At 36.1% G+C, this 24,224-nt stretch overlaps 2 protein-coding genes across 5 annotated transcripts; one reads left to right on the forward strand and one right to left on the reverse strand.

Moving 5' to 3' along the window:
* Nucleotides 1–182: 182 nt before the first annotated feature.
* LOC112572376 (cyclin-D-binding Myb-like transcription factor 1) lies at nt 183–13,701 on the reverse strand. 4 transcript variants are annotated; one of them, XM_025252028.1, is made up of 18 exons: nt 13,584–13,701; nt 11,697–11,891; nt 11,061–11,144; nt 10,655–10,749; nt 10,266–10,413; nt 9,217–9,293; nt 8,412–8,602; nt 8,069–8,178; nt 7,815–7,883; nt 7,433–7,592; nt 6,560–6,628; nt 5,155–5,237; nt 4,400–4,537; nt 3,704–3,906; nt 3,148–3,295; nt 2,472–2,590; nt 2,116–2,278; nt 183–1,914 (listed from the first exon to the last, which is right to left on the reverse strand). In XM_025252028.1, the coding sequence occupies exons 2-18, from the start codon at nt 11,884–11,886 to the stop codon at nt 1,814–1,816; spliced, it is 2,148 nt and encodes a 715-aa protein (XP_025107813.1). In that variant the 5' UTR covers nt 11,887–11,891; nt 13,584–13,701; the 3' UTR covers nt 183–1,813. The 4 variants fall into 4 exon arrangements, with proteins under 4 accessions (XP_025107813.1, XP_025107810.1, XP_025107811.1 ...); XM_025252025.1 differs by having other exon boundaries at nt 3,704–3,921; XM_025252026.1 differs by lacking the exon at nt 13,584–13,701 and adding an exon at nt 13,382–13,576 and having other exon boundaries at nt 3,704–3,921.
* A 146-nt stretch (nt 13,702–13,847) lies between these two features.
* Nucleotides 13,848–23,730, forward strand: LOC112572377 (succinate--CoA ligase [GDP-forming] subunit beta, mitochondrial-like). The gene is made up of 12 exons (XM_025252029.1): nt 13,848–13,963; nt 17,925–18,069; nt 18,324–18,423; nt 18,722–18,812; nt 19,212–19,364; nt 19,551–19,640; nt 20,547–20,643; nt 20,880–21,041; nt 21,435–21,577; nt 21,917–22,037; nt 22,218–22,351; nt 22,745–23,730. The coding sequence occupies exons 1-11, from the start codon at nt 13,913–13,915 to the stop codon at nt 22,349–22,351; spliced, it is 1,287 nt and encodes a 428-aa protein (XP_025107814.1). The 5' UTR covers nt 13,848–13,912; the 3' UTR covers nt 22,745–23,730.
* Nucleotides 23,731–24,224: the final 494 nt, after the last annotated feature.

Here is a 24,224-nt window from a genome sequence, read left to right on the forward strand (position 1 = left end):
ACCTGTTGTTTGAAAAATGCATTGAACGTGTCTAAATCATTGTAAAGCAGGGTTAAAGTGACACAAGTTTTGCCGATCTGGTTAAAGCATTATTTGCATGTAGTAATTACTTGTAACTTCTTAGGAAAGAGTCAAAAAACACCTAAATCATAATCACAGTGCATACAGCACTGCAGGTGAAATATGTCTGGAATGAATTTATTCACAGAACACTCGTAACAATATAGTACAGTAACACCCAGATTCTTTGGAGCAAAATGTGAGGCAATCTTTCCAATAACAAAACAAAAAAAAAAAAAAAAAAAAAAAAAAAAAAAAAAAGAAAAATCTTGATCCTTTCACAAGCAGTGTGCTAACTGGTAATTCGCAGAGGCAGTTGAAAAACTCTGAAAGACACTTGTGTAGCAATTTGTGTATGAAAATTAGGAGAAATTCTCAGAAATAAGGAGGAGCAAAGAAAGCTTTGCTATCTGATGTGCAACAATGAAAAATATATCCATGACATAATGCGATCAAAATAAATATTCTGCATTGATGAAGTGTTTGAAATATCGACTTTCAATAAAACTCATCTTGCATGTAAGTAAGATCTCCAAAACTAGTTTTAAAAACATAACAATGACGTTCTTATGTCTACCACACAAAACAGCAAAAGTAAACATGCAAAGAAGTGACTAGTATAAAAGTGGTAAAGTTTCTGTTTTCATCCCATGTCATGCTAGACTGGTGGTATCCTTCTAGAAAAATGTGTCAACATTGAAAGAAAAGCAACATATTATACCTGCTTGATGCACAATTCGGGTTTTTTACATGCACATTTTAGAGAGAGTAATAAATTACATGAGTCCATTACAGTGAAAAGGAAAAGAGATGTGCCTTTAATGCAGGTATATTCTCCACTGTCATCTCCATATTTACTTAACCCTGGACTCTAAACAAGGTCTGAGCACCTGTGCACTAAACTCTGGGGAAAATTCAAGGACCTGTGAACAAATGCTTCAATTTATCACAGCGTTTAGTTGGGTATGACAGCCATCATACAAGAAAAAAAAATCTGTGCTCATCTGATGTTGTCTAAATACTACTGTCACAGTTTTACAAGGATATTGGAAGTGTTTTTATGTACAGGTGGCAAGTGAAAAATGCAAGAATACTTTGTTAGTCTTGCTACAGGATGTACTTAAGAAAGGGTTGTGCAAAAAAATAGCATACCACAGAAATGGTTACATAGCTCTTAAGAGTAAATTAAGACTGTCTTTAAATAAAAGATCTGTTGTGAAAGGGAGGTAATATATAACAAAGGCAGTCAACATACCTCGAGTTTTAAACCCCATAAAGCATATTCTTTTGCCTTGATGAGAAATGCCCAACAAAAGCATGTTCCAGATAGCAATCAGAAATGTGCAGCTATGGTCTGACAATCCACCAATGACTAATTCGTTAATCATTGGGAAAGGCCCAGTCTCAAAACAAAAGATACTTTTTGCAATGAAAAGCTTACACAGCATTATGGGAAACAGATGAATCACCTAGGAAGTTCTTTCCCCGACCCCTATTATTGTGAAATATGAGATTCACACACACAGCCAGGATCATGTATGGCCAAGAGGCAAGTGTGTCTGTTCTAAAAATGTGAGAAAACAACAAAGAAAATGTCACATGCAAAATAAACTGCTCTGGTTTTGGGAGATCTGATCGTGCAATTGATAATGCCCAACACTTCAAATAGGATAGCAAATGAGATTTAAGAGTTCTCTGCTGGAAGCCTGGATTCTTAGAATCCACTGTTCTTGTTGCACACTGCATAAATATTTCATTGCAAGTCATCCCCAAGCCCATGGCCATGAACCTTTTCTGACTCCAAATCAGAAGAGTTTCCCATGAGATCAGCTTCGTTTGAAGTAAGGATTGGATCTGAAAACAAAATCACAAGGCACATGTGACTAAAAAACTAGAGTTAGATGCATTGATTATACAGATTTTTTTGAAGCAAATTACTTCATGGACCACAATCAGAACACAACATCAACATTATCAAAGATATATAAAAATCAAACTGGGGAGTTCATCTGAATATATGCAAAACTTGGCTTCAGCAAAAAGCAAGACAATCACCTGAAAGACTAGTCATGATTTCAGCATCATTGCTGGATGACTGCATAAAGTGTGGTGGTGATGACACTGCTCCACACCCTATCACCAGATCACCACCTGACACCACAGCTTCCTCCATTTCCACACCACCAACACTTCCAGCCATCACAGAGCCACTCACCACCTGTGAAAGGAAAACAACACCTGCAATTGTCATAAGCAGTAGAACAACAAATGATAATTATTAAAATGTTAAGTGAAAAATGCATATTTCCTATTTGTTTTCCTATTTATCGCACTATGCACACAGAGCATATCTTAAGAATTAAAAAAATATAGGAGAGTGAAAACTCTGAAAGATAATGATGGACCTGCACCTGCACTTCATATGAAGACTCGGAATCGATAATCTGTTGGTCCCTGATATGAGTTCCTGTTGTTAAGTCATCTTCGTCCATACTGGCTTCTCCTGCTATGCTTTCATCTTCTGCTAAAACTAACATATAAATGCTATCTGAGCCATGGATCAAATTTCTATATGAAGATTAGCCTAAAATAGATTAGACACATTCACTCCCAGGATGGGCAAAAACCAGTCCTAGTTTTATGAATTGATGGGATACATTAAACAGAATTAATAAAACTAAATAAATAGCTCCTACTTAGCTCATGGTTTTGATCATCCTCTTTTACCATCTCTTACTCAACCAAGATGGTCAAGTTGAAGTGACAATTAAGTCTTTCGTTTGGAAAGTCAAAGCCAATAGCAAAATGAATCATGCTGTGAAATAGGAGTGGGCATTAAGGAGGCATTTTACAAAGGGACAGTTTGTGAGCATTCAAAAGTTCTATATTGCTGTTTGCAAACTGGAAGCCAGCTACAGCTTTGTTTCCATGGATCTATGACTAAAAAATATTATTCACTTAAGGATTTACACCAAAATTTTAGCCCATAAAGAATTTCTAATTATATATTGTGCATCAACTGGAACAAAACTCTGGGCTGGACGTAAGCAGTTTTACACATACAGTAAAGAGAAAGAAACAACATACTTCGTTCACTGTGCGATAAACCATCAGGGAGGTGTATGGTTAGAGACTGATCAAGCTCTGTCACTCCTTCATGTTCACTTGTTCTGATGATCACCTGCTGTGGCTGTGGGTTCAGCTGCACCTTCACATTTTCCATTTTACTACTGTCCTGTGAAATACATAAGGAATCTAACTTACAGATTTGTCTCAAAGCCTGTGATAAGGATATTTCATGCTGCATGTGACACACAAGATAAACTTAATTGCAACAACAGCAACAAGAAGAAAATGTACAGATGTAGATGTGAGCAACACATAATAGTAAAATAGACCTGGCATGACAAAAGATACTAAAATGGGCAATATAGCCATTTTATAATATGGAAAAACACATTGCTGATTACACATATTCAGAGATCTACAAGTTACGATAAAGGATATAAAATAAAATAGGTAAAAACATAGATGTAACACAATACTTTGCGAAGCTAGTGTGTTAGCAATGTCATTAACATTTACATTGAGGAATATATTATTTGTCTATAAAATTTTTCAAACTCTATGTCACAAAAAGTACCTGCACAACAGGCAAGGCCTGAACAATGATATGGTCTCCCCCTAACCCAGGAGTTGCATCTACTTGGGATGAAGAAGGTGATGTGGTTGTGGTATTGATGCAGGGCTGAGTAATGAGGAAAGCTGTGGAGGAGGATGGAGTCCACTGCTGCAGCACTTCAAATGCCTGAAAACTCTCACTGTCCTCACCTCCACTGTCCAGACCTGAATCATCCAAAACTGAGATATCAAGAATTAACTTTAGATGTTAAATAGTGACTGAACAAGTGAAAATATGGACAGGAGTAGGAATAAATTTCTAAAAACTGTCCATAAACACCACACAAACATATTTCTGAGATGTTCAATTATTTTTACTCTTTACTAGTTATTCCATTTGGGTCATGCAAAAGCATTTTAACCATTAAGAAAAGTAATCACTAGCCTTTTTTGTTTCAGTTTCTTCCCATGCATAAAATGAAGTTATCTGATGCAAAATTAGATGATGGAGCTAAATAAACAAACAGGCATAAATCATGAGTGAAACACAATTTTTGACTGGCCAAGCAGAGATGATAAGGATCCATACCCCATTTGGTTAAACCCATATGAAATATTTTAAAAGGGAAAGCTGCCAATGAATTAAAAAAAAAGGTTCCTCAAGTCTCCCTACACCAAAGAAAAAAAATACAAGGAAAAAATACAATCTGTAACTCACCTGCTTGAAGTGAGACAGGTATGTGTAATGCCATCTCACCAGCAGCACCAGATGAAGGGATATCAACTCTTGTCACTCTCATTGCACTCTTCATCTTGACATTCTGATACTGCATGGCTAGAAGAGAATCTAAAAGGTCTGCACACGCACACACCCACAATACAAAATTTGAATTCAAGCACTTACTGAAGTCTGCTTAAGTACTAAAAGAATTAAAAGCAGAAATGCAAGTTAAAAATTAAGACTTTTAGTCTATAACCTCACAATTTTTTATGCACATGTTTTTCCTAAATATTTAAAGACTGTCAGAAAAATTAAACACAACTTTATTTAGCTTTTCTAGCATAACAATGTGGTCTGGCTTCTGCAGAGCACATGCAAACATTGATCCACCCACACACACAAGCACACTCTCTTTTATCAGAAATCTGGGACACACGAAGTGCACATTCAAACCAGGGAAATGTCTCAATTTCCAAGCAGAATTTCTTAAAACAGTAAAAAAAATCAGGCCTCGGTTTAGTCCCCAGTTCACACATCACTGCTTCCCTCCCAAAAAGCTCCAGAAATAAAAATTCTTTTTCACAAAGAGAAGCACCAAAAACTGAAAGTTAGTATAATCCCAAACTCAGCATAACCTTTCAAATAATTATAACCCTAACCTCCACTTATCAACATCCTTAGTTTACAAAAAGTACAAGAAAACACACTAGCATGTATACAAATAGAGCACTTGACTCTATCCTACACATCACCTTGAAATGAGAGATGCTGATAACCAGATACATGCCTCTTCAGAGACCACCACTTTCCGCGAAGCCATTGAGGTGATCGCACACTGTCAAACCAAATATAAAATGCTATCAACTCTACTAACAATAAAAGAGGCATGCACCTTAAAACAAGCAGATAAATAGGCAACAGATTTGTAAGTCTTCAAATGCTAAATAGTTTTATGTTTGCTGGATAATGTACTTTAATATCATCTCCTTTTAGTAAAGGAAGAATCTATAACAGACCTGGGCAAAGGCCGGCCCGCGGGCCGGATCCGGCCTGCCGCCTGTCTCTGACCGGCCCGCCCCCTGGCCCGCCCGCCAGTATATATACTATATATACAGTATTGGGTAAAACTGAGTTAACTATATTAGTCCGGCCCTCTAAAACCATCCCAATTTCTCAAGCGGCCCCTTGGGAAAAATAATTGCCCACCCCTGATCTATAATCTAGAATGTATCTCCTAATTTGAGATGTTAGACAATATCTAGGTGTTAAATGTAGCATGGATGTGATGAGAGTGATGATGAGAGAGCATGAGAATGATGTTCCCTTGCCTAACTGAATGGAGAGGACTAGCTCATTGTATTTGTTGTTGTCTCCGATGACCTGTCTTGAGGTTCGTCCCTATTATGTTACAAGATTCTTCATCTTTTTGTTTAATTGATCTGCTTGTCTGCAGCCTTATTGGTTCAATTACAGATTTCTGTTGTCTCATCAAAAGGCAGCCTGTTTGTAATAGCTTCTTTGCACTATTCGATCGCCAGTGAGAAGGTCACATAGTGCAGTCCGCTCAAAACCATCTCTGCTTCACTGTCAATGTATCCTGTTGTTCAAGTGATAAACAGATGATTTTATCTACAAAGAAGACTATTTCCACGTTGATCTGTTTTTATCACAGATTCATAATGACTGTGTAGATCTGCACTACAAAATCTTTGAACTGGCCTCCATTTACCATTAGTGACTATTTGGTGCTCTTTAAAAGAAAAAGAATGAAACAAAACAAAAACACTCTAGTAATCTATCTTTTGTGATATTATTCTTTTTCCTTTTTTTTTTTTCTGAGGAAACTTCTACCAGTGCTCAGCTACCAACACTTTTCTTTATGTAGTCATATGTGTGGGGGACTGCATATGTGCATTTAAATGTGTGTGTTGCACGCTTGTCGAATTTGTATCACTCTTGTAAAGCACATTAAGCCTACATGGGAATAGTGTTGTCTAAACATACTAATATTATATTATATATTATATTAGCATGAACTTCAAAAACACTATCTGCCAAAATAAAAAAGAATGATGGAGAATCGAGTTTAAATGCTACTAATAATATCACAACAAAAACAATTCTTATATTCCCCACATCCTCTGGTCATCAACTGACCTTGTCCAGTTCTTGGCAAGCTCATTCCAGTCAATTTCAGTGTCATTACTCACATTCAGTTTAGAAATCCTGCAAAAGGAACACCAGCAAACAACATAAGAAATAAACTGTTACTGTAAATTGCCTTTCCTTGATACTTACCAGACGACCCCACCATAGGAGCTTAAGGGCTACAACTGCTCTTTAACTCAATGAAATTTTGCCCTGAGCAGTGCGAGACAGAAGTCCCAATTGCTCTCTAACTTAAGCCCAGTCCTGCCATCAGACTACTATATAAAAAATAACCCTTTCCATGTGGGTTCAGCAGTCTTTTTGCCAGTCCTCAAGGCAGAAGTGGGAATGGTTGGGAGGGCATTTGCATCAAGTCGTCTGGTAAGTATCAAAGAAAGACAGTTTATAAAAGTTTTATTTCTTCATTAACTCTACCAGATGACCCAGCCTTAGATGAATAACTATCAGGAGGATTTCATTTGGTTAAAGAGCAGTTGTAGCCCTTAAACTACTATGGTAGGGTCTTCTAGTAAAGTTAAAGAAGAAATGTAATAACAAAATGATTAAAAGACTTAAACAATCCAAAGAATCCAATCACTTTTAATAACAGCTGACTGGTGGCAAAGAATCTGACCAAAGATAAACAGAAGCAGACTTTCTTCATTTCTATTCAACATGTTATCTACACCAATGTGATAATGAGTCACAACTTTATGTATCTTCATAATGTGAATCCTTGCTGATGAGATTCCTCTGCTGCATTTTACTACTTTGATATACCATATTTCTTGAGATTTTGCCTTTGGTTGATATTATTTTCTAAACTGGAAAGTAAAAATTCACAAGGAAAGCTCCAAATCACACATGTTTTTGAAAACTAACTTTTGAATTAGTGTTAGGTCATCTTGACGAGTCCAGTCAGCACCTCCCTGCTGTTTCCAGTTGAGGTAATTGAGCCATTTAGTGCGACACTGCTTTTCTGACCGCGTGCCCACCTGATCTGCTACAGCAGCCCATGACAAGCCTTGTGTAATACTCTCACCTGCAACAGAAATCTGTCTCTATGTTCAATGCTTAAAACATTAAAATAATTCTTGCTTTAATCTTTTCTCCCCCCGAAACCAATCCCTAGATCTGCCTGCACACAGTAAAGAATAAACCATGAAACACAGTGAACATCATATGTGTACATGTGACTAAAATTATTCTTTGTGAAGTTAATACTTTTGAAGAGTGAAAATGGAAGATATTTATTCATGCTTACTAGGTTTTATGCCAGTGAGATTGTAGATTGCCTGTGCCAGCCGCCTTTCTTCTTCAGGATACCACTTTCCTGTAAAGAAAAGACATCAGAACTGTTACTAATATCGATGCCATTCTCCTAAAACCTGATGCATCCAAACATGGTTAGAGTGTATTACTCAATGCTACACTTTTGAATTTGTAATATTGTTATCAATAAAAGACTTGAGACATTTCTGGTAATTAAAACAGGAAAAAAATCCTCTAAATGCTAACCTGAGTTACAGTTGTCCTTCATCAGTCGACATTTGTCCTTTACAGATGATGCACTGCGTCCTAGTGCTAGGCCAATAGCTGCCCAGTCATTTCCATGTTTTGCTCGCAGTCTGCACACAATAAGAAAAAAATCCTTTAACAGGAAAATACTTTATCTTAAGATGATTGTGGAATAATTAAGGCTAGAGAGCCAATGTCTAACAATGCAGCATGTGCATAAGCTGAAAGGCTCCATTTGGTTTGTCATGGTACAAGCATTCACATTTTTCACAAGTCTTTGCATATGCTGGAAGCTTAAAAAAACACACACAAAGAAACCCTCCAAAATAAGTGTGCAACGTACTCTCTCAATTTTTTTATTTCATCTTGGGTGTATTTTCCCATGTGATTTTTCTGGTCATACATGCGCGTCACTCGACGATACACAGAAAACAAAGGACGCTGCAGTCCTCTAGCAATTGTCCGGTAAAAATCTTTCCGTTCATCCTTGGTCATCTCAAAAATGATCTCTCTTGGGTCAGATATATTTTCATCCTGAAAGGTTAAAAATTGAGACATTATATTAAAAAATGAATTAAAGAATTATTTTTAACAATTTAACACTAGAGAGAAATCTTACATAAAACAGTCAGAAACCTTACTCTCAAAATGTTATCAATCAAGCCAATTGCCTTCAGGTGTGAAGTTCTGCGCACTAAATAATCTTCCACAAATAACCATCCAGCTGTTTCAAGCTCAGGAACAAAATGCTGAAACGGAATGCGTAAGAATACAAGGACTTACTTTTTATCTTCCCATAAGATTTTATGTGAACAAAATATCTGAATGGCTACTGATGCTTGACGAGCTGACATTTTATGTCCTCAAGATTAAGTTGGGGTTTGAGGGGGGGGGTTTGATATTTGTTTCATGACAAGAAAATTCTAAGCATTAACTGATCTGCTTTTAAAACAGATTAATAATGACTTTGTAGATATGAGCTACAAACCATAGACTCCTGTTCCAACACTAAAACACTGGTGTGGACAGAAGCATTTGCAGCCTTGATTACAATTTTTATTTAATTATAATCATTATCTGTAAATCACCATAAGCTTGCTCATAGTGATGGAATATGGCGCTTTAAATGTACTTTATAATAATAATACCTTGCAGTACTGGGTAATATTATTCTGCAAAAGATCAATCTCTTCTTGTGTCCACTGTCCTTGTTTCCACCGATGTCCTTTAGCACACAAACACACACACAGAGGTATTGTTAGTAAATCCTGAGAAAATGCAGCTCAGTCAACTACACTAATCATACATAACACATTACAATACATGCAACATTTCATCTCCTTCAGCTTACAGCAACACTATGACATATATACTTTAAAAGAGTTCAGAATGTAATCTGCACTTGAATGTTTTTGCTTTGTCTGTTTTTAACTGTGTAAATCTGAAAGAATATCTGAAAATGACAAGGGGGTGTTGCACAATACATTTTTAATTTTTAATCTATTTAGATAATCAGTTTTTAATAGAATAACAGCATCGAATACAGTTTAAGAACATTTCTCAACTGAAATTGTTTTAAATTAGATAAAAGTGTTTAAGCCAGACTTTCATTCATTCCTTTCATCACAACTTTTCATATGCACTTGTGAAACAATTCTAAATGGCACAGGAGCTATTTTGGGAAAAAAGATTTTCTAAATCTGCTTCTTTGAGAACAGTTGTAATTTTTAGAAACATGCTGTGGAGCTAGCCCTAGAAATGCACATAATTACATGGTCTGTTCCTTGGTGAGTAACACTGTGTATTCTGTGGAAAAGAGAGAGAGAAAGGCTTCTTTAAATGGAGAAGATTACATGGCTCAACAGTCCTTAAGCGGTCTGACAGCAAAATCTTCTTTTTACCTTGTTAATTCTAGCAATATAGATTTCCAAACAATGTGACTAAAGGTCTATTTTCTGATTCCCCATGCTGGACCAGAAAGCATGTCAACTTTGAAGTACAGAACTCAGCAGAATAAATAGTTTTATTAGCTGTCATCCTCAACACACCTCCCAGGCTCAACAAACATCAGAACTGTTAACTGGTAAAGTCTTCAATATGAGAGCAGACACAGTCACATCAATTTCAAGTTTCATCATGTTTAAGACAGCATTAAAGGCCCTAAGTCAACTGAAGTGGCGCAACGATGCATAGTTACCTCCTTTCTGGTAGGCATGCTTGTCATCACGAGTGGTGAACCAGGTTTGGTTGACGCCTTCAGCTACCAATGAAGATGCTGCTGCTGCTGACTGTTTTTCACTATCGGAAGAAGCAGCAGAATCTCCAGCACAACCAGACTTTTCTGCCTGAAAAATGAGAAAACATGAGAAAAATTCACTTTCAAAACAGTAACTGCCACTGAGTGGCCATCATAAACTACAGTGAAACTATTTTCTTTAAAAATATCTTGTAGTAAAAAAAAAGATAAATTACATAATATTATTTTCCTAGAAAACGGACTGACATTCTTGCATGTAATATGAAAATATCTGAAAACTGTGTCCTGTCCACACACGCGCGAAAATTCAAACAAGATTAAATATTTACAGAAATGGCTGCAGCTGTGATTGCACTTTCATCATCTGTCTTCACCTGCACTTGACCCAATGCACCCGAGTCCTCTGAACAGACAGAATCCGCAACTGCAAAACAAATAAAATTTCAACAGACTGCTTACCTCTTTTGCAATTAGGACATTATTTGGAGATGGCAATAAACTGCAGTAGCATTTCTATTATTACAATATAATAGTAATGCATGCGAAATCTTTATGAGGAATTGACATCAACTATGTTAAAAATATAATAATAAATACTAGATATGCTACTACTATGTTCTAGTATCGATAGTTTGTCATATCCATAATATACATTGATGCTTGCTGGCAGTTTTGCATTTAAACAGCAGCATCTAACAAGATATTATATTCAATCTGCTATAAGCCAAAGCATACCTGTCACCGCAAGGACATACGTCTGTCCATCATCTCCTTCTAGTCGAATATATTTAGATGTAGGCTCAAGAGTTGTTCCATCCTCTGAAGAGAAAAGTAAAGTATCTTTTAAGCTGACATTCACTGCATAAAGAACAGATAGAAGTAGCAAGATCATAAGGATATTCCCAATTAATCTGTTTTCCAGCATGAAACAGAACACATGACAGTGATGTGTTTGCAAGTTCACTAGCCATATAATAGAACACATTCTTCATTCCTGCCCATTTTATATGAGTGGTGCTCAGAAAATCCTTCTTTATTTAGGCTTCATGGTGTGCCCATCAAATTTCATATCTTTTTTGATTTTACAAAAACCTTTTTGACCTCACATGAAGCAATGTCTAATTAAATGAGACAAAAGAGTGAATGGAAGTGAATTTCTTGGTTTTGCAAATGAACATATAAGCCATTTTTCTACTTTTTTTTCTGTGGCTGTGAACAATTATTGTACTGAGCTCATCCTAGTAATTTGAAAAGAAAAAACAATGACCCTTAGACACTGAAACATTTTCTGACAAACATTCAACAACTGCTTACTAAGGCTCATTTCTTTGGCAAAGAATTCACTTAGAAAAAGCAAAAACTACCGCTCACCAGAGTCATTGCGGGCAAGAATAATATACTGTTGTGGTGCAATGGTCAAAGTGTCACCAGGCAGGCTGATTACTTCTGTCTTAACCTCAGCCACAATACACTCTGGCAGCCCTTCCATGTCTGTCATATGAGTTCTGTCAGCTTCTGTCCTCTCCTCTGATTCTGATGCTGCTCCCCCATCTTTCTCCATTTTCACTTCATCACAAAACACAGAGAAGTGTCACCACACTGGGCAGAAATACTTCCATCGTTGGTCATGGAATATATTTTATTGGTGTATGTTCCCCTAGACTGCATGTTTATTTTTTTTTTAAGATGATACTAGTAGCTCAAAATGGAAAAAAAACCAATAGCAGAAGAAATTGCAACCAACCTCTGCAGCACAATGTTGTAATCTGAGATAGCACCCTAAGTGAGAGTGAATGATTGACAGGAAAGGAGAGAAGGGGAAGGGTGGGAGTTGTGGCAGTTGCACTTAGAGTGTTGTGACCCCATTGCCCAGCATGTCAGCCTGTCAGCAAATTAGGGACAAACTGGACAATCAAGAGTACAAATGTCTTATTATTTCAACAATATGAAATGTGCATGAATAAGCTTCGCCCAAATGAATTAATAACTCAAACGTTGGAAGAATTTGTATCGGAAATTAATCTAGGCAAAGACAGGTAGCTAGTGGCTAGTCTTGAATGAAAGTTTACAAATGATTGTTACATCTTCATTTTCTAATTCAGTGCAACAGAGATAGAAATTTCTTAGCTGGCAGCATATGAACTAAACAACAGGTAGACATATCCCATGCACCCATACAATCACTACACCCATAAGTCCTAAAAATAATTATTAAAGGCATGTGCACATACATGATGAATGTAACTTACTAAAAGGCACTCTTTAAGTTATTACAAACAGTTAAATTTGTATTTTATTTGCACATTACCACTAAAAAATTACTATAAACTTTCCACATCCCTACTGCTATGAAAATTTTTATACAGTTTAAGCACTAAACTGATCAATTATAAAATTTGTAGTGTTTTATTTATATTAAATAACAATTCACTGCTATGTTGCTTGTTCCTCTATGCTTGCTTATCCTGGTACTTGTCTCCCTTCCTTCCCCAAAACAATATAGAAAGGCAAATGATTAAAATTTAATTTTTAAGAGATCCAGTAGCCATTTTTACAATCCCATTCCCAGTTATTAATATATAAGAAACATACTAATTTACATGAACCTTAAATTCAGTGTCCTTATTTCTAGGGGAAAAAAAGTTCTAATATAACTTGTAACAAATGACAAAGTCACTATATTTAAAAAAATAAAATCTCAGGAATACAATATGGTCTGCATAAAGTAATGTAGATGTAATGCACAAACATATCTGTAAATAAAGGTGTAATATGTAAATATGGTGTCACGCAATGAAGGTTACTTATAAACACAATTTTTTATTAGCTATCTGACACTCCTTGTAATATGCATGCAGGGCCTATGCCACGATGGATGTCTTGCATGAAGACAATCTAGCCACGCTTGCTCGTCTGAGATGCAGCACGACTTTCTCACAAATTTATGCCTAGCACTTAAGAGAAAGAGCTCCTCATCTGATCACTGAAGCACGATTTAACTAGACACCGAAGTAAAATCGAGAGAATACTGGTTACCAATAACAACATGTAATCACCTATTACATTTTGCGCACCCGACTACAACAGCTAGAGACATGCCTTTTCGTTGGAAGGCAGTTGCTAATCAAGATTCGGAAACGGCCATTTTGAGGCAGGTTGACAATAAACTTTAACACGACCAAAACGAATGTTTTCATCCAGATTATATGGAAAATAATCAATCACTAGCGTGAAACGTAACCAGCTATTATAACCCACGTGTCGGACGGCCAGGCAATGTTTTCGTCCGGGTGTTTCTTAAAGAACCAGGATGATTGAAGGACCAGGATGGAGGTTACAATGAAGCGGATGAGTATACAATGGTGTATCGGACTGAAGACCATTGATTCATAAAGTATACATTAAAAAATATATTTTTATACTCTAAATCGCCTAAACATGTTAATATTAAACTGTTAGTAATCTTGTTGTAATTTCTGCAAGCTAGATGTATAAGACTCATTTATGTTGCGTTAGTAGTGCCTTTTCACTCCTATCTTGTTGGTCTCCTCTCGCTACGTCTCATTCGATCACGCGTGGACACGACCATGGCGTCTGCTTTACGTTGGTGTGCATTTCGGCGACTGTCCCCTAGAAGTGTAAGTGTCTACAAAATGTCTAAAATTTGACACGGAAGCACTAAAGATCAGTGAACACATTAGAAAGCCTATCTGAACTTGTGTGTAGAATGTAATGCTAGTAATGACAAACTAGACTGCTCAGTAGTACCTAATATTCTGTAGCCTACAGTGTAGGTGAGAAAGGTGTTTTTTGTAAGGTTAAAAAAAAATACTGTAATGGTTAATCATAAGAGGCCTGTCACAAACGTTGTAAATATTTCAGATGATCTGAGCAGTGAGATTCCTGCCAACAGAAATTGTAAGAGGATGTCACTTGAATAATGCAGGAAAATAACTGTTAAAGGCTTAGTAGGGTGCGTTTTAGTTAATTTTTTAAATTAATTAAAATATTTTTTTTTGCTAGTGAGTGGTAAAGCTCAGCACAGAACACTGTTTTATAAAAACCATGTGAATAGCCCAGTTTTGGTATCAAGATACGCATTACAAACATTCAACCATTGCATGATGCAAGGTATAGGGGCCTTGACACAAGATTTGAAAAGATGGGATACTGTTCTGTTCCATTCTAGAGGTGGCATTGCATAGGAACCAGGGGGACAGCCATTCCCTGAAAAATGATACTTATGAGGCAAGAATGTAATCTTCATTTACTGTCATTTTTTTAGCCCCCCCCCCAAAGCCACGCATCTTCCAAGGACATTGCTAGGCTAGATTCAGAGGCGGCGTTAGGAACCGTTAAGAACACGCGGGGCCTGGGGCCGACCATCCGCGCGGGGCCGGGGTAATGGAGTATGTGTATCAATATCCCTATTGATGTGATGCCGGAAACACTGATTTATATACAGTTAGATAGGCTGGATATATTTCGCGAAATAACGAATGAATTTAGTGTTTTAATTGTTCGTTACCTTTCCCACCGTTTGTGACAGTAGTGGTTTTTCTTGAAGCGAAATAATATGGTGACTATAACTTAAACTGCTTGTTATTATTGTCGGGTTTAACGTGAAGACATGGGTTCAATAATTTGCTTAATTAAAACTTAGAGGTGTTTTCTGAACGTCAATTTTTTTTGGTCACAACTTGTTTAACACAGCTAGCAATAAGTCATAAACATGACCTCGGGGCTAAAGCGCGGGGCCCCTTCGAGAGCGGGGCCTGGGGCGGCCGCCCCATTTGCCACCCCCAAACGCCGCCACTGGCTAGATTGCATGGTAGAATAAGGTATGCTCCATTTTAGAAATAGTGATGTCAAAAGGAAAATTGTTTACAACTGATATTGATGTTGGAAAATACTTGTATTTGTTTAAAAATCAAGCTCATCCTGATTAAATAAGGGATAAGGCTAAAGAAGGATTTATTGAAATTGAGCACTAGGCAGTGTCTTGTTTGCAAAGTGTCATTTTGGAGTTCTCCTCATTTCCCCTACCCCCCTTCCCACTAAAGCCAAGCATCTTCCTATGCCACTCCTAAGTGACACAGTCTCACCCACACCTCTTTTTTTTCTTTTTTTGTTTCTTCTGATTATTCAAATAAACTGACTGTGGTACCTACAGTGACTACCACTAGGGTCAAGTGTCTTTTTGCTAGCATTGCTTTACTCTTCTGCACAGATGTTATTATATCACTTTGCAAGGTAGGTCCAAAAGGCCTTTGACAAGTGAGAAGAAGGGTGTTATACATTGAACGGGCAATGTTGCACAAGCAGTCTTTGAAAACATTACAACATTTGAGTTAGCCTCAAGCTTGTTATCTTTGTACATAGCTATGCCTTTTTAACATATTCTCCCATTACCTAATGCTTTGATAGCATAAATTTGTCTATACATAATCCTGACATCGATGTCAGGTGATCTTATTTTATATGTTTTGATTGTTGGCATGTGTCCCAAGAACAGAAGGTGGGTATTCATCCGAATATGGGGAAATAGCGTCTTGCTCTGAGCTTTATTTATTAGAAGAACAAAAATTGTACAACACTAATCATTTAAAGGGTGCTTGATACATATTTAATTATGTTCATCTGAATATGACTATACATAATCCCAAATTTGACAGCATGCTTTTTAGCTAAGATGTCCATATCTTGAATGTGGTGGTGTTTGTTGCTTTCAGCTCTTTGTTAAGAAAACATGGGAGTGAAGAGGAAGTTAAAGTACAAATTTAGATAGGAACCTTGGGACATTGTGATTGTAAACTCATAATGAACATTGAAGATCACTGTGACATGATCAGGAGCTGAGTAAGGATCCCTTATTTAACTTGAATATATGACAGCTAAACATCTTTTACACGTATTTGCAATTCAGAAATACATTTTGGGCTCCACAACTTTAAAAGGATTAATGATACATATACAAAGACCATAAATCAGACTAATCCAGAATTGTTCAAAAATTTTAATTTGAGTCATTGAAAAGTGGCCCTATCTAACCACTAGCAGGTGTAATGAAAAGCAGTAACTTTACATTCCATTTTTTTAAAAAAAGTTCCCTTTTGCTTACTTGCATGTATACATGCGCTTTATAATGTAAAAGAATATTAACTGTTGTTACATTGCCAGTTTTGGCAATCAAAGTATGAAGGCTATTTACTCTATGTTGATCACTTATTCTTGTCAGCAATGCATCATTGGACTGTTTGCGAATAAAGAGCACCTTTTGTCAGTGATAATGCAAATGAAAATGCATTAACTTAAGCTGATTTCTGGGTGGGAATAGGTAGGTAGAGCTCATGAGAATTGCTGTACTAACAGTTCATTGGTTCAGATAGATAGGACCAAAGGGTTTCACATGCCATGAAAACTTTTGCCTTTAGATTAAGAAAAAAAAAATGGGTAAATGTGAGCTGTTGACCTCTTATAACTGGCTCATAAATTTTAATATGCATACTCATGTGGATCATCATGGCTGTTTCTGTTGTAAAATTGGTGAGTTAATGGATTCAGTTTCAGTAGAGTGTTTTTTAGTCTGTGTTGTGCGTGCATGTATGCCTTTGTGGAAAGTGCTTAAACAAAATCCTCAAGCTTTTAACTTTTTTTAATGAAGGCATAGGAAAGGTGATTAAAGCAGATAAAGAAGCTTGGTAGCAAGTCTGTGAAGGTTGTTGTGTACAGTGTACCAAATGCTTCAGTGACTTGTTTTTGTTTTGAGTTGCTAAATTTATCCTGATGACTGTGTGGGAAACCTGGCACATGTGACCAAAATAAAACCCAAACTTAACAGTGCTGATGATAAATGTATTATGGTTATTCTTTTTTGAATTAAAAAAGGGGGGAAATGAGGAACAAAACGTTCTGATATCCTGCTTCAGGGTATTGCCAAAAACATGTAGCAGAAAGTGCACCAGCTGATTGGGTTGTAGTTTCTGCCTCCTGTATAAAGGCATTCTAAGGACCATGTTTTAGCCTGAATCTGACAATATACACTCTGTGGAGATGTACAGAGATGACCTAGATGATCAAAACCCAAAAGACTTTATTTACTTTTTAAACCTTGTGTAGCAGATGCTGTGGCATTGAATGAATTAATAAAATTGACAGTGAGACAGTTGGTAGCAATGCTGTTTAAGAGTTGCATAGCACACAGAAGTATGTCAATTTCCAAGGTTGAGTAGTATGTAGTAAGCAACTTTTACTTTCTTTATGGTTAGACGCTCAGTACTACCTACATTTATGCAGGTAAGGAAAATATAAAGTAGTATACTACATGAAGTTCCTCCATTTCTTCTCCACCTTCCCATGAAATAATGTATCTGATGGTGGAAATACAGCATATAGACAGGTTTTTAATGTGTGATACATAGCTTTTGCCAGTTATTTTGATAAACGCTTCTTGAAGCAAACAACTGACTGTGTGGTAGTTATGACTTGGCTGTTATCTTTATGGAAATTTGTTGAAAAATTATTGTGCTGTGTCACTTTGTACAGTTGTCTGGAAATTGACTTTTGTTTTTACTGCGGCAATGTTTTGACTGCTTCCAGACATCTGTGATGGCCTGTCAAGTGCGACAACTTAATTTACAAGAGTACCAAAGTAAAAAGCTAATGGCAGATGCTGACATCTCCGTGCAACAGTTCCTTGTAGCATCATCACCTGAGGATGCATCAACAATAGCTAGCAAACTTTGTAAGACAGTTTTTAATTTTAAGTCCAGAAAGATGAATTTTAGTCTAGTGTATGTGATATTCATGTTTGTAAAAGTCCAAATCAATGATGATCCTAATGATTAACCAGTGATGTGATTTTCAATGACATAATTTCACCATGTCCCTATGCTACATTTATAGTTACCATTTAACAAATTGTTTCAAAAATACCATTCCTTTTAGTATTTTTATGAAGCTTTTTTATTTTATTTAAAAAAAAATTTTACTGTTTAGGTGTGCCAGAATATGTAATCAAAGCCCAGATTTTGGCAGGTGGAAGAGGCAAGGGAGTATTTAATACAGGTTTCAAAGGAGGAGTCCATCTTACAAAAAAGTGTGTTCATATTTCACTCTTTCATTGCATTATGCATGTAGAATTTTAATAAAATATTTTTGACAAGGCTCTCACCATTTGTTTACTATTTTTAAAGGGAAAAATACTGAACATTATTTGACATGCATATGAAAGTTTATTTTGAGAGATAATTTTAATTGTAAATATTCTTATTAAAAATAGGAAGATAAAAGTAAATTATTCAGTATGTTATTATTATGCAGAAATGGGAAAAATAGTTTTTTTCCACATTAGTGATTAAAAATATTTATTCTGCCTGTACATTTTGGTCAAACAGCCCAGACAAGGTAGAAGGACTTGTAATGAATATGCTTGGAAAGAAGCTGGTTACAAAGCAAACACCTAAAGATGGAGTGAAAGTAAACAAGGTAAGCATGTTTGTGTGTTCATACATGTGAATCAGTACATAAGAATTTCAGAAAGTGTTTTTCAGTCAATTGTATATTACACTACAGACTTTTTTTAAACTTGAGAGTTTATTTCTTGGTGTTTAAGGAAGACACATTCAGCTGTGATGTTTGGTTCCCCGAATAGCCCTCTGAGAAATAAAGTGTTACCTTAAGCACAAGTGGAGTGTGCAGTCCGTAGGTATTGCAGAAAGTTAGTGTTAGGACAATAACTTATCATTTAAGTATGTGTGCTGGGGCCAAACAGCTGCTAATTTATAAGTGTCTATTATTGCTGGTCATTCAAAGAATGTAATTTTGTTCAGTGCAGCATTAGCCATTTCCAGTTCCTATAGAACACTAACCCCTTTTTCTTTACAGGTTATGGTAGCTGAGGCACTTGATATTGCACGGGAAACTTATTTTGCTATTCTGATGGACCGGAGTTTTGGGGGTCCAGTCATGGTTGGCAGTCCAAATGGTGGGGTGGACATTGAAGAAGTGGCTGAGAAAAATCCTGCTTCCATATTTAAAGTAAATTTGATTTCTTGAAGCTCATATTTGACAAAGGGAGATTTAACAAATTTTATTTGTTGTATGTGTGCATGCTATTTTTGTTTTTTAGTGCTTTCATTTTATTTAAAAATGGAATGATGTGTGTCAGATGATAAAATTGTTTGAATGTGCATGTAGTGTAATTAAATAACATAATTTGTTTAGGAACCAATTGATATAGTGGAAGGCATAACAGACGTGCAAGCAGATGCCATGGCCAAAAATCTTGGGTTCAAGGGACAAAAAATAGCACAGGTAGGAAATTAGAAAAAGTTATTATGAGACAGTGGCTATCTAAGTGACTCTCCATTATTGTCAGTTTTTATAATACTTGAAATAAAAAAGATCTGGCAAAACCGAAAAATCAGCTATGTTTTGGTACTAGTTAAATCTTTATATAAAAGCTGAATATGATTTCAGATTTATAAAAATGTTTGTAACTGTTTATGCATTTTATATTTGTCATTGATTTATGAATAAAGTAATATGCATTTATATACAATGGAACCTCAATTATTCAGCTTAATGACCCTTCATCTGGATAATCAAAAATCACGGTTAATCAAAATCTCAAAATTCACAAATGATAGAAGAGGTGCAATACTATGCACTATTTGATTTCCGATGTTAAATTCTGATGAAAGTTACACAATTGATTCCCCCTTTTCGGCACATTCAAGAAATTGTAGTTTTGTACTATTTGGAGAAACATCTTTTATTTTTTTCACTCCTGCACCGGACCCTGACATGTCGAAGTTGTTTTCTACTCTCGAGGTGCAGACACCAACTAAATTAACTCGGAACAAGGTGTTGCCTACATGGATGATGTGACCCATACACAATTTTTTCCAAGAAAAGCGATGAAGCTGAAGACAAATGTCAAAACTTATTGACAAATGGCAGTCGTCAAAATATGGAGAAAAAGGAAAGAGGAGTGTTCAGAATGAGTCATCAGCATCAGATTGATTATAATGGTTTTCCACAACATAGTATTACCTGGTGGTCTTCTGATGTCTAGCAGTTTGTCTTTTAGGCAGTCCCGGATAACCAAATGCACAGTTAATTTAAGACCGGATAAGGTTCCACTGTATTAAATATAGATAGAAATTATAACTTTACAACAATGTGGAACCTTAGTAAGTGCACAAAATCCTTTTGCAGGCAGCAAAAGAAATCAAGAACTTGTACAAGTTGTTCTTAAAGGTTGATGCAACACAAGTTGAAATCAATCCATTTGGTGAAACCCCTGATGGAAGAGGTACTTAGAAGATACTTTATTACGCACATTTTCTTTCAGAAGTTTATCAAATCCATATATCCATGACTGTGGTAGTCATGCAGTATTTGTTAGCAAGCATAGCATATATAATTGTACTTATCTGTAAGGGTTGCATGTGCGTCTTGTGCATCTTGAATGAATTACAGCCTACAAATATATCAAATGTATTTCAATATTGAAAAATGCTGTGGAAAAGTAATCTATTTTCTTCTTAGTCGTGTGCTTTGATGCTAAGATCAACTTTGATGACAACGCTGCATTCCGGCAGAAAGAGATTTTTGCGCAGGAAGACTTTTCCGAGTCTGATCCACGTGAAGTGCAGGCTTCCAAACACAATCTTAATTACATTGGCATGGATGGCAACATAGCATGTCTTGGTAAGACAATGCTATATACTTAGTTTGTTAAGAAAGAAGTGTACCAGTAGATTGTAATTGTCATCAGTTAGATTTTGGTCATGCATGCCTATCAAATTTTTTTTTAGTTAAAAATAAGACCCATCGCAGTTAACGTGGGATGCAAGGTCTTCACTTGCTGGCAACATATACCTTTGTTTCCATTCTGGCAGAAATTACAAAAAGTCAATTCCATGACCTGTAAAAAGACGGCTAGATAGATCTTGGGAGGTTAGCATATTTTTTTTTAATGAAAAACATATTTTGAATATTTTTTTCTTGATTTTAATTTTTATATTATTACAGTGAAGTCAGTACCATGAAAATTTGTGCACTTTTGATGGTGTGTGTGCATGCATGTGTGTTCTAAAATAGTGAATGGTGCTGGCTTGGCTATGGCCACGATGGACATCATCAAGCTTCATCGAGGATCTCCAGCCAATTTTTTAGACGTTGGGGGCACAGTAACAGAAAATCAAGTGTACCATGCATTCACTTTGCTCACCTCTGATGTTCAAGTTGGTGAAAGTTTACTTTGAGAATTATCTTTGGTTTTTCTCTTCTGTTATAAGTGCCTTTGGAGAAAAAAGTCCATCCTGGAAATCTATAATTTGTATGACCCTAATTTTACTGCATAGTAGATACTGCAAAATTTCCTGTCAGTGAGCTTACAATTTCAGGATGCCACATTAAACTTGCAATTAATATTTGCTTTATGCTGTTTGTGTGTCAGAGAGAGAACAATCCTTTTGAAACATTTTAGCAATTCTGTGTGCATTGAAGCTGTTTGAAGATGTTTGAAATCTATAATAATAAGAATTGTGATGCATATTCACTTTTGTTCTATTGGTCCACAGGTAAAAGCCATCCTGGTTAATATTTTTGGTGGCATTGTGAATTGTGCCACCATTGCCCGTGGTATCACCAATGCTTGCAAGTCTATTAACCTCAAACTACCTTTAATTGTTCGTCTTGAAGGTAAGATTGACAGGTGAACAGAAAAATAGTAACACCTGAAAGATTTTATTTGTTATATGTGTTCTTTAAATCAGAGTATCATAACAACCTTAGAGTGAATGCTTTTTATGCATAGCACTGAATAATATGGATGATGACGTAAACTTGTTTATTTTCTAAAGTTTATGTGCTGGTATGCAGGAACTAATGTTGAAGAAGCCAGGAAGATTCTGAGTGAAAGTAATCTGCCAATCATTACTGCTGTAGACCTTGACGATGCAGCATCAAAAGCAGTGGCAAGCATAAGTCCGAGAGTTGTTGCTGAACGCCTGTAGGTGAGTGCACTGCAAATGTAAAGATGGGTTATGCATTGCAAATGGTTGCATGTTAAGGATTTGTTATAAGGATTTGTTATATGCATGAAAAGTTTTTGTAAAGTGTTTAAAGAACTTTTCAGGAAGTATTGATATTTCTGAACCAAGTTTTTTTGGTGCTCAATAGCAACATGCTTGACTCCAGAAGTTGGTTGTGTCTACTTAGTAATGATACTGTGATGTAGAGATATACAAATGAAGAGGAAGCAGCTTCAAGTTAACTACAAATTAGTGGAAACTTCTTAGATAACATAAACATTAGCTATAATGAGTGATGAAACTCCATTTATATTTGTCTTATTCTGGTTTATACTGCATAAAATCTGTGTGTGTGTGTGTGCATGTGTTTTGCAGGAATTTGGTCAGTAGCTGGTGAGTGACGTCCCGAGTGATACTTTTCTTGTCTTTTTTTCGAACTGAAAAAATAAACATATTTTAGTGCCAAGGAAAAACTGCTTATGACATTGTTATTGTCAGAGACTCATTCAATGCTCTGTCTCAGACGGGGAGTGTTGGGGATTTTTTCCCCTCTGAGATGAACTATTTGGAGGTTTGTGAATTTGCTGCATCATTTTATGTCATGGGAACTGTTCACGTGAGTTATATTAACAGTTCACGTGTTTTAGCATTATGATGAGGCACTAGTGCTTTGTAAATTAAATTGCAGCCATTTTTAAAAATGAATTGTTACTGAGGAGTTGTACCTGTATGGTGATTTCATGTTTTTTTTGATTTTGGAGTATGCGCTTATTTTCTTAAACAGTTACAGAAAAGAAGAAGAGAAAGTTGACACTTGGATGTTGCCTGTGCTGTCTGTTTAACATGCAGCTTAGTTATTCTTATTGGAGTACCATCCATGTTTAGTGAAACTTTTATGATGTTTACGTTTTGGTAAGCATTATTGTGCTGGAACTGAAACCCTGTTTTAGACATTTACAAACAATACTTTCTATCAGAGGCATGAAGAAACTTTAAAATTTGTTCATTCCATCAACTAATGACTGAACAAGTGTATCTCTAGCATTTTGATCCTAAGATTTGTAAATATTTTGTGAATAATTTTGGTGCTCATGAGAGATGGATTGAATCTTTAAATAACTGGTGTTGGTAGTGGAGTGGGGATATGTGTGCAAGAAAATATGAAGTTGTGAGTGAAAGGAAAAGATTAAAGTGTCTTCATAAGCTTTAGGAGCCTTAAAATGTTTGAGAGAAGTGCCACGAAGGCTTCTTGCTGAGACCTTGAAGTGATGGCACATATTTTCACAGCCACAAGTGTAAGAAGATTATTGTGGGTTTAGATGTGCATTTACTCAAGAAGAATAAATGAAATTTAGAGGTGAGCATTTTCTGTCAGTTTTTAGGAAGAGGGGGGTAATGGATGACTGTTGACAATGGAAAGTGAGCAAGGAAAATGGCAAAATTCAGAGGTCTGAACCAAATTTCCCAGTATACTAGTGAACAACAAAACTTGCAGATGTCCATACTGAGACTTGGAGTGAATTGGTGAAAATGTACACCTACCCATTAAAGGGAGTTAATGAGCATTTAGGAGAAAAAGTAGGTGTCTCATTGTAAAAACTGAGAAATCACAGTTAGATTATTTCCCTTTATCTTTTAAGTCTCATCTTTGATGGACAGATTGTAGGATAAAACATTTCTATATTCATTGAAAATGAAGAAGTCATTTTCAAAAATAAAATGGCAAAATAAATGTAATTTGATAGTAAATACATTGAAAAAAAAGGGGGGAAATGTGGGCGGTATAATCAGAAGACTTGTTGAGCACCTTAGCCACATCCAAAGCTAAGCTCACTGCATGTTACAAAGATACATT

This window comes from Pomacea canaliculata, linkage group LG9 (genome assembly GCF_003073045.1).
Source record: "Pomacea canaliculata isolate SZHN2017 linkage group LG9, ASM307304v1, whole genome shotgun sequence".
In the NCBI taxonomy this organism is placed as follows: Eukaryota; Metazoa; Mollusca; class Gastropoda; order Architaenioglossa; family Ampullariidae; genus Pomacea; species Pomacea canaliculata.